The 9,987-nt window shown below is 41.3% G+C and overlaps 1 protein-coding gene across 1 annotated transcript; it reads left to right on the forward strand.

Annotated features, from left to right (window-relative positions):
* The first annotated feature begins 293 nt into the window (after positions 1–293).
* spag7 (sperm associated antigen 7) lies at positions 294–9,442 on the forward strand. The gene is made up of 7 exons (XM_014128976.2): positions 294–399; positions 6,578–6,645; positions 6,840–6,928; positions 7,068–7,152; positions 7,333–7,422; positions 7,793–7,949; positions 8,061–9,442. The coding sequence occupies exons 1-7, from the start codon at positions 315–317 to the stop codon at positions 8,180–8,182; spliced, it is 696 nt and encodes a 231-aa protein (XP_013984451.2). The 5' UTR covers positions 294–314; the 3' UTR covers positions 8,183–9,442.
* Positions 9,443–9,987: the final 545 nt, after the last annotated feature.

Consider the following 9,987-nt stretch of genomic DNA (forward strand, 5'->3'; position numbering starts at 1 on the left):
AAATTATAAACGTATATTGCAAATTGCAATACATTGAAAAAACTTGTTTTTTATTTTCATTTTTCTGTGTACTGTAGCATACACAGACAATTTACAGACAACAAAAAAGGCACCGTAATTAAACTCAAGAAACAAAATATATATATTATTTCAGTACATTCACTAATACAACCCATCATTTGTCAATAGAAGGCTATAATAAATAGCCTGTTATGCCGATTATTCTAATATTCTTTGTTGATATGCGCATGCGTATTCCCTCCTCACGAATGATTTTAAACAACATGCTTCCGGTAGTGATCATTCAGTCCAAAATGGCGGACCTCCTGGGCTCAATCTTGAGTTCGATGGAAAAACCTCCCACAGTCGGCGACAAGGAGAGCCGACGAAAGGCCCGAGGTATATTCAGTATTACTCTACAGTTATTTATCCTCAATTCGTTTGTATTATTCGATTGTAAAGATAAGAGTATTTCGTAAATGTAGCTGTTTACAGGATCCCTTCCGTGGAGAACTCAACCTCCCTATCGTCTGTACAGAAAAGTATCCAGTCACGAACGAGTATTTGCCCTTGTAGTGAATTACGTTTTTGTTTAAGATGCATTCTATTGGTCAAAGTCAGTCCTTCTAGTGCTCTCATTGGCCAAATGATCCATCATTCATTGTTTGTTTGCGAACGCAAAGCAGCACAAACTGGTTGAATCAATGTTGTTTCAATGTAATTTGTCAACGTATTGTGACGTTGAATCTACGTGAAAAATATATTTGATTTGAAAAAAGTCATAAACTTAAACTACATCACTATGTCCGCATGGTTACCAAATATTAAAACAGACAAACCTTGTATAAAATGTTGAATGTATATCTATTAAAATAATAGGCTTTCAACATCTGCTATCAGAAAACAAAGTAGTCTGGGCAGCACCTCCTACTGGAGAATTATCTATCTGCCCTTTGGGCTCCCTTCCAGGGTTTTAACCAAGCCTGGCTATGTTTGTCACTGACTTACCAATGCACTATCGTGAGAATGATTTGTTGAGAGATCTACACTTAACTTCACTGTTGCTTTCGAAGTCATTCCAAACAGTAGGTTTAAGAGAGCAAATCAAATGTGACCTTACTTTGTCAATCACCAACTATGTTTTTTAAGCCTACAGTGCATTCGGGAAATGTATTCAGACCCCTTCACTTTTTCCACATTTTGTTACGTTACAGCTTTAATCTATGTATTTAAAAAAAAAAAAAATGAAATATCACATTTACATAAGACCCTTTACTCAGTACTTTGTTGAAGCACTTTTGGCAGTGATTACAGTCTCGAGTCTTCTTGGGTATGATGGTACAAGCTTGGCACACCTGTATTTGGGGAGTTTCTCTGCAGATCCTCTCAAGCTGGGGAGCGTCGCTGCACAGCTTTTTTTCAGGTCTCTACAGAGATGTTCGATCGGGTTCACGTCCGGGCTCTGGCTGGACATTCAGAGACTTGTCCCGAAGCCACCCCTGTGTTGTCTTGCCTGTGTGCTTAGGGTTGTTGTCTGCTTGGAAGTTGAACCTTTGCCCCAGTTTGAGGCCCTGAGCGCTCTGGAGCAGGCTTTCATTAAGGATCTCTCTGTACTTTGCTCTGTTCATCTTTCCCTCGATTCTGACTAGTCTCCCAGTCCCTGCGGCTGAAAAACATCCTCACAGCATGATGCTGCCACCACCACCATGCTTCACCTTAGGTATGGTGCCAGGTTTACTCCAGACGTGACACTTGGCATTCAGGACAAAGAATTATTCTCCCCCAATTGCTCCGTTTTGCTGGGCGGCCAGCTCTAGGGAAGGGTATTTTTTTGTTATTTAAAAAAATATATATATGTTCAAGCATTTCATAAAACCTGTTTTTGCTTTGTCATTTTGGGGTATTGGGTGTAGATTGAGGATTTTTTTATTTAATTTAATCCATTTTAGAATAAAGCTGTAACATAACAAAATGTGGAAAAAGTCAACATTTACATTTACGTCATTTAGCAGACGCTCTTATTCAGAGCGACTTACAAATTGGTGCATTCACCTTATGATATCCAGTGGAACAACCACTTTACAATAGTACATCTATATCTTTTGTGGGGGGGGGTTAGAAGGATTACTTAATCCTATCCCAGGTATTCCTTAAAGAGGTGGGGTTTCAGGTGTCTCCGGAAGGTGGTGATTGACTCCGCTGTCCTGGTGTCGTGAGGGAGCTTGTTCCACCATCAAGGGGTCTGAATACTTTCTGAATGCACTGTTTATAGCATTTGCAAGTCAAAGAGCAACTGTTTGAATTCAACAAAAAATAGACAATAAATTAGGCCTAGGGTTTCAAGCTCAGGTAGATTTTTTTTATTTAAAAAAAATATATATATATTTATTGATATTGAATTGTTTGGCGTCAACGCAACCAAATATCAACATTTTGAAGGAGATGTCTTCTGCTTGGATTGTCCAATCTTTGCATCTGACTTTAGTCTGGCTTTAATTCCAGTTTGTTTGAATTTCAAATTGATATGTTGGATTCAAGTCTTCATCTCAACCAATAATCTAAGTTAAAGAATAGGACTACATCAACTCAAACTTTATTTAAAGTGCATTTCAAGTTTGATTTGATTTAGTCCTATTCTGTAACTTTTGTCTATTACTTTTGTAATACAGTAAATAGCCTAAAGTTAACACAAACTAATAAACTCAGCAACAAAAAAAAAGAAACGTCCTCTCACTGTCATCTGCGTTTATTTTCAGCAAACTTACCGTGTAAATATTTGGATGAACATAAGATTCAACAACTGAGACATAAACTGAACATGTTCCACAGACATGTGACTAACAGAAATGGAACAATGTGTCCCTGAACAAAGGGGGGTTCAAAATCAAAAGTAACAGTCAGTATCTGGTGTGGCCACCAGCTGCCTTAAGTACTGCGGTGTATCTCTTCCTCATGGACTGCACCAGATTTGCCAGTTCTTGCTGTGAGATGTTACCACACTCTTCCACCAAGGCACCTGCAAGTTCCCAGACATTTTTGGGGGGAATGGCCCTAGCCCTCACCCTCCGATCCAACCGGTCCCAGACGTGCTCAATGGGATTGAGATCCAGGCTCTTCGCTGGCCATGGCAGAACACTGACATTCCTGTCTTGCAGGAAATCACGCACAGAGCGAGCAGTATGGCTGGTGGCAGTGTCATGCTGGAGGGTCATGTCAGGATGAGCCTGCAGGAAGGGTACCACATGAGGGAGGAGGATGTCTTCCCTGTAACACATAGCGTTGAGTTTGCCTGCAATGACAACAAGCTCAGTCTGATGATGCTATGACACACCGCCCCAGACCATGACGGACCCTCCACCTCCAAATCGATCCCTCTCCAGAGTACAGGCCTCAGTGTAACGCTCATCCCTTCGACCATAAACGCGAATCCGACCATCACCCCTGGTGAGACACAACCACAGCTCGTCAGTGAGGAGCACTTTTTGCCAGTCCTGTCTGGTCCATCAACGGTGGGTTTGTGCCCATAGGCGACATTGTTGCCAGTGACGTCTGGTGAGGACCTGCCTTACAACAGGCCTACAAGCCCTCAGTCCAGCCTCTCTCAGCCTATTGCGGACAGTCTGAGCACTGATGGAGGGATTGTGCGTTCCTGGTGTAACTCGGGCAGTTGTTGTTGCCATCCTGTACCTGTCCCGCAGGCGTGATGTTCGGATGTACCGATCCTGTGCAGGTGTTGTTACACGTGGTCTGCCACTGCGAGGACGATCAGCTGTCCGTCCTGTCTCCCTGTAGCGCTGTCTTAGCCATCTCACAGTACAGACATTGCAGATGTGGCCAGGGAAATAAATTGCAGTCTTCGTGCCTCCTTACAGCATGCCTAAGGCACTTTCACGCAGATGAGCAGGGACCCTGGGCATCTTTCTTTTGGTGTTTTTCAGTCAGTAGAAAGGCCTCTTTTAGTGTCCTAAGTTTTCATAACCGTGACCTTAATTGCCTACTGTTTGTAAGCTGTTAGTCTTAATGAACATGCACTTGTGGAACGGTTGTTAATTGTTTATGGTTCATTGAACAAGCATGGGAAACAGTGTTTAAACCGTTTACAATGAAGATCTGTGAAGTTATTTGGATTTTTACGAATTATCTTTGAAAGACAGGGTCCTGAAAAAGGGAGGTTTATTTTTTTGCTGAGTTTATAACATTTAACCTTAATGAATAACATCCGTGGCCACATTATGAGGTTACTGTAACTATACATTTCTTATGTTCTTATGTTCAAGAGAGCATGCATAGGTCATCACAGATCAGTGGAGATCTTCACATTCCTGTAATAATCTGCTCAGAATCTCGAATGACATTGATCACTTGCACCATATACTTTTAATGTGATCTCAACTGCAATCCAGGTCATTTGGTTCTGCTTTTAGATGAAGCACAGTGATAACACAATTTGTTGTGTAAATAAACTATATCTGAGATTGTATTACCTCTTTTTATTTTATTTTGTAAATGCACAGTGCCTTACAACCCCCCCCAAAAAAACCATCTATTTTAATTCTAGGGGGTTATCTTTTGATTTGTACAACATGCCTACCAATTTGAAGATGCAAATGATGTTTTATTGTGAAACAGACAAGAAGTAAGCCAAAAAAAACAGAACTTGAGTGTGCATAACTATTCACCCCCCCCCCAAAGTCAATACCTTTTGCAGCAATTACAGCTGCAAGTCTCTTGGTATGTCTCTATAAGCTTGGCACATCTAGCAACTGGGATTTTTGCCCATTATTCATGACAAAAACTGTTCCAGCTCCTTCAAGTTGGATGGGTTCCGCTGGTGTACAGCAATCTTTAAGTCATACCTCAATCCAGTTGAGAATCTGTGGTCTGGGCTTTGACTAGGCCATTCCAAGACATTTAAATGTTTCCCCTTCAACCACTCGAGTGTTGCTTTAACAGTATGCTTAGGGTCATTGTCCTACTGGAAGGTGAACCTCCATCTCAGTCTCAAATCTCTGGAAGACGGAAACAGGTTTCCCTCAAGAATTTCCCTGTATTTAGCGACATCCTTCAATTCTGACCAGTTTCCCTGCCGATGGGGAAAAACATCCCCACAGCATGATGCTGTCACCACCATACTTCACTGTGGGGATGGTGTCCTCGGGGTGATGAGAGGTGTTGGGTTTGCACCAGACATAACGTTTTCCTTGATGGACAAAAAGCTACATTTTAGTCTCATCTGACCAGAGTACCTTCTTCCATATGTTTGTGGAGACTCCCACATGCCTTTTGGCGAACACCAAATGTGTTAGCTTATTTTTTTTTCTTTAAGCAATTGCTTTTTTCTGGCCACTCTTCCCTAAAGCCCAGCTCTGTGGAGTGTACGGCTTAAAGTGGTCCTATGAACAGATACTCCAATCTCTGCTGTGGAGCTTTGCAGCTGCTTCAGGGTTGTCTTTGGTCTCTTTGTTGCTTCTCTGATTAATGCCCTCCTTGCCTGGTCCGTAAGTTTTAGTGGGTGGCCCTCTCTTGGCAGGTTTGCTTTGGTGCCATATTCTTTCCAATTTATAATAATGGATTTAATGGTGCTCCATGGGATGTTCAAAGTTTCAGATATATATATTTTTTTTATAACTCAACCCTGATCTGTACTTCTCCAACTTTGTCCCTGACCTGTTTGGAGAGCTCCTTGTTCTTCATGGTGCCGTTGCTAGGTGGTGCCCCTTGCTTAATGGTGTTGTAGACTTATGGGCCTTTCATAACAGGTTTGTGTGTGTGTGAGAGAGATCTCTCTCTCTCTGAGATCATGTGACACTTTGCACACAGGTGGACTTTATTTAACTAATTATGTGACTTCTGAAGGTGGGCTTCATAGCAAAGGGGGTGAAAATATATGCACACACCACTTTTTTTGTTTTTGTATGTCCATTACATGAAATCCAAATAAAAAAATTAACATTTAAATTACTGGTTGTAATGCAAAAAAAATAGGAAAAATGCCAAGGGGGATGAATACTTTTGCAAGGCACTGTAACCTTTTATTTAACTTTTAAATGGTTGAAAGTGCTTTAATTGGCATATGGGTGACAACTAAACAAAAACAGTTTTCCATTGGAATTTGGTTGTGCTTTTAGATTGTTGAAAGCATAGTGATAACACCATTAGAAACCTATAAGTTAATTGAATTATCTTATTGAACAACGTCTCAACCAAATATTATCCACACTGAAATGACAGTGTGCCCAGTGGGTGTGTGATTTGGTATTAATGAACAACATGCTGAACAGATGTTATGCAAGTCACATGTGCTGTCAGTAGTCCCTCATCCAAAAATGATGCGAATTACACTTAAGCATCTATAGCATAGGATCCTGTTGCTCTATGGATTAATTTGCTCAGATGACACTAAATCCAGAGTTTACCAACATAATTAAAGTGATGTCTAAGTAATTAAAGTATGGTATAGGAAATATATGCTATTCAGACAATCGATATGTTTTAACATCTCATGGGAATTAATAGGCCCATATTTTCAGTATGAAAACAATTGAATAATATAACCTTGTTTTCTATCCCTCAACAGAACAGGCAGCAAGAATAAAGAAGATGCAGGAGGATGAGAAGAAAAAGAAAGCCGAGTTCAGGAAAAGGGTGAGAGGCTCTGCCTGCAGGCGGGGGTTATATTCTGTCTCTCATTTTCTGCTCATCCAGCTGAATGTCCAGTCAGTAACTTGGACAACCCAAATCCCAAGAAACAAATCCAAGAATTGTTTCCAATTCTTCATTGACTGATCTTTGGTGGGTAAAGAACGATCCTGTTTATACTGCCTTCATCTCTTTTTCAGATGGAGAAAGAGGTGTCAGAATTCATTCAAGACACTAAGCAACAGAAGAGGAAGTACAATCCCATGGGAAAGATTGAAAGGAGCATATTGTAAGTGAAAAATTATAAATATATCCTTGAATCTATAAATAGAGAGCATTATGTAATAAGTTTATTTTATGAGAGGACTACAAACATAATATGTAACAGTTTGCATGTAAACTTTTACTGACATCCTGGCTTGTTAAAGGCATGATGTTGCAGAAGTCGCTGGTCTGGCATCGTTTTCCTTCGGAGAGGATGAGGAGAGTAGATACGTCATGATTTTTAAGAAGGTCAGACCTCTTTTGGATGTTCTTTATGGCTGCATTCACAAATATCACCAGATTTACATGCCCTTCCCATGAGTTGCACGATTATTTTAGTGCATTGTGGTGGCATTTTATTATGTGTTGTATATGTGTTATTCTTCCTGATGCGTAACTGAAAATATGTATTCAAAATGACTGTGGCAGGAGTTTGCTCCATCAGACGACGAGCTGGAGGCTTACCGGAAAGGAGAGGAGTGGGACCCCCAAAAAGCTGAATATCGCCGAAGACTTAAAGTAAGACTGGAGACTCAGTCACGCTCACTGAGGAAAAAAACTGAAGAGAAACACATACTTTAGTATACATGTCCATAACTGTATATCATTTGGCAGAATACATTCATTTACACATCGAGAAATCCGATTTAAAGTAATGTAGACTTGTTATAACATCGCAAGTACTGAAGGTTCACACTTGAGTCTTTCTGCACCTTAACAGATCTAATCACTCTAGCTATAGTCCTTGCCATGTTGCAGGTAACCCTTTGCTCTATAATATGCTGCTGTCTTTTGTTCACTCAGCGTAATATCTACGGAGTATAGGTTGGGTTCAGAGCTATTGCTCAAAGAAAGTGTTTGATAATTAAACCTGTCCACTGCTCTTCAGGAGCAGGCTGCGTTAGAAGAGGAGGCCGCCTGTAAGACACAGAAGAGGGCAGCGTCTCCCAGCTCCAATTACCGTGACAAGTACAGCCATCTGATCGGCACCTCTTCTGCTAAGGATGCAGCACATACGCTAGAAGCCAACCAGGCATATGGCATGGGTCAGTGTGAAGAGGCTCAGTATTGATTTCTCATCCTCAGAGAATCACATCTCCTCATGGTGTGTGCTGTGTTCTTTGCTTAACAAAATATATTTGTCTCTACTCCCTCAGTACCTGTGGCCAACAAAAGGGACACCCGCTCCATAGAGCAGGCCATGAATGAGATTCGGGCCAAGAAACGTCAGAAGACAGGAGATGAAGATACCGGGGCAGGGAGCACCTCCACCTCTTGAGAGGGCGTGTGTGTGTGACTGAGTGTAAAAGAGAGAAAACGTATGAGGGGCACAGAGGGAGTACCTAAAATCTGTATTAACCTACAGGAGGCCTACTACATTGAAAGATCCTACATGTTTCCCAGGACGTATACAGTAGGTGAAACTTGTGGGTAAGGAAGGTTCTTGAATTATGTTTCTCCTCTGTCCTTGACTCGGGTTGACTGTTTTTATGTTCCAACCAAATTGGTCGTGTGGAAGTCTAATTAAGAGCATTTTGTCTATTGGCTTTCTTTCTGTCTACCCCAAAGTCCTGTAATTTCTCCCACACAAATTAATCATTTTTCTCAGTGAACGCAAAGAGGAGAGTAGCACAACCATGAGGGGCAACAGTAGGTTGCCGATAGTTTAGCCTTTGTCTGTTTTCACCTTTACAAGGAAAATAATTCCTATTATGACATATCGTGGCAGTTAGGAGTTAAAGGATATTTTTATTATAATGTTTGTTTTTAGCTACATTATGGGCTCTATTCAATCTCATCGCTGAAGTGTTACAGATTACCTGATAGAAAGGTCATTTCAGATTGAGCTGACATATGCAGCGTTTACTGTGAATGCAGTCTCCGCTAAATGTCAATCACACTGTACCCACTTGGACACACACTGGTTGAACCAATGTCGTTTCCACGTCATTTCAATGAAATTACGTTGAACCAATGTGGAATAGACGTTGAATTGACGGCTGTGCCCAGAGGGTAACACTGAACTTCTGCGGTACGGCTTGAATAGAGCCCTAAGTCTTTGTTCTCAGGCCCATACAGTGTTTCGATCCCACAAATGAAAAGTGAATGGGGGCTGAAGACTTAATTTGAGAATGAAACCACTGCAGTTTATAGGCCTACATGGTAGATATACTAGCAAACATCAAGTTGATGATTACATTTCTGGGGTCATATTCATGGGGAAGTGTCTCATTTAGAGACGCAAAGCACTGTTTGAATCTCACTGTCTATAAATCATTGTTACCTTCAGCAAATGTAATACAGCTCTACTCCGTTGTGTAATCTAGTCTGGTCAAACTGAATCAGTCACATTTTTAAATGATTGAAATAAGTGTCCTATGCTATGTGGACAATGGTGTGTTGTCAATGTTTTATTCTATGCGCTCTTTCACTTGCTCAGTCTGTAAAGATGTTGGCATGATGGCATCTAGCTGTAACCATTTTAATCCCTGTATGTTTCCTGTATGTTTTAATAAATGCTGGAGAAATGTTGATTTAACAGGCCTTTTATGTTGTGTCCCATAACATTGCAGTGTGTTGGTAGCACTTGTAGGCCCTTTCACCACTTTTAGGAGGGTAGCTAGATGTCTAGAGAACAAAAACAGTAGGCCTAAAAGTATCTTTACAAATGTTTTGAGGCCTCAAAGCTTTAATCTGCACTTTCATTTCTAATTGGGCAATTCTCCAACACAAAGTACCACGTGTCGGCCCTTCAGTCTTCGTCTCACATCTGCGAATGATCTTGACTGTGGAAGCTTAATCGTTTTCGTGTCCATTTCTCAACCATCGGACCCACTTGACATCGGGGGCGTCGACTCCGAGGCCTCTCTCTCTGAGGTCTGTCATGACGGGGCCTCAGACTTTGTGGCCCTCCACGGCGACCCAGATGCTGGTCGTTGCGTTGAGCAAGCAGCGCCACTTGCGCACGAGTCCTAACCATTGTGCTCCAGTAGGAATGTGGTTCTCCGTATTGAAAGGTCTTACCTGCCTTAGAATCTTTGACAAATTAGTGGCAGGCTTTTGACCTCAAGGAGGTCATGTCAT

This window comes from Salmo salar, chromosome ssa11 (assembly GCF_905237065.1).
Source record: "Salmo salar chromosome ssa11, Ssal_v3.1, whole genome shotgun sequence".
NCBI classification, from domain to species: Eukaryota; Metazoa; Chordata; class Actinopteri; order Salmoniformes; family Salmonidae; genus Salmo; species Salmo salar.

Excerpts from the sequence above, each read along its gene's own strand:
- spag7 (XM_014128976.2), top strand. The coding sequence starts at position 315 with ATGGCGGACCTCCTGGGCTCAATCTTGAGTTCGATGGAAAAACCTCCC. Across the intron at positions 6,646-6,839 it reads AAGCCGAGTTCAGGAAAAGG|ATGGAGAAAGAGGTGTCAGA; the intron begins GTGAGAGGCTCT and ends TCTCTTTTTCAG. Across the intron at positions 7,153-7,332 it reads ACGTCATGATTTTTAAGAAG|GAGTTTGCTCCATCAGACGA; the intron begins GTCAGACCTCTT and ends TGACTGTGGCAG.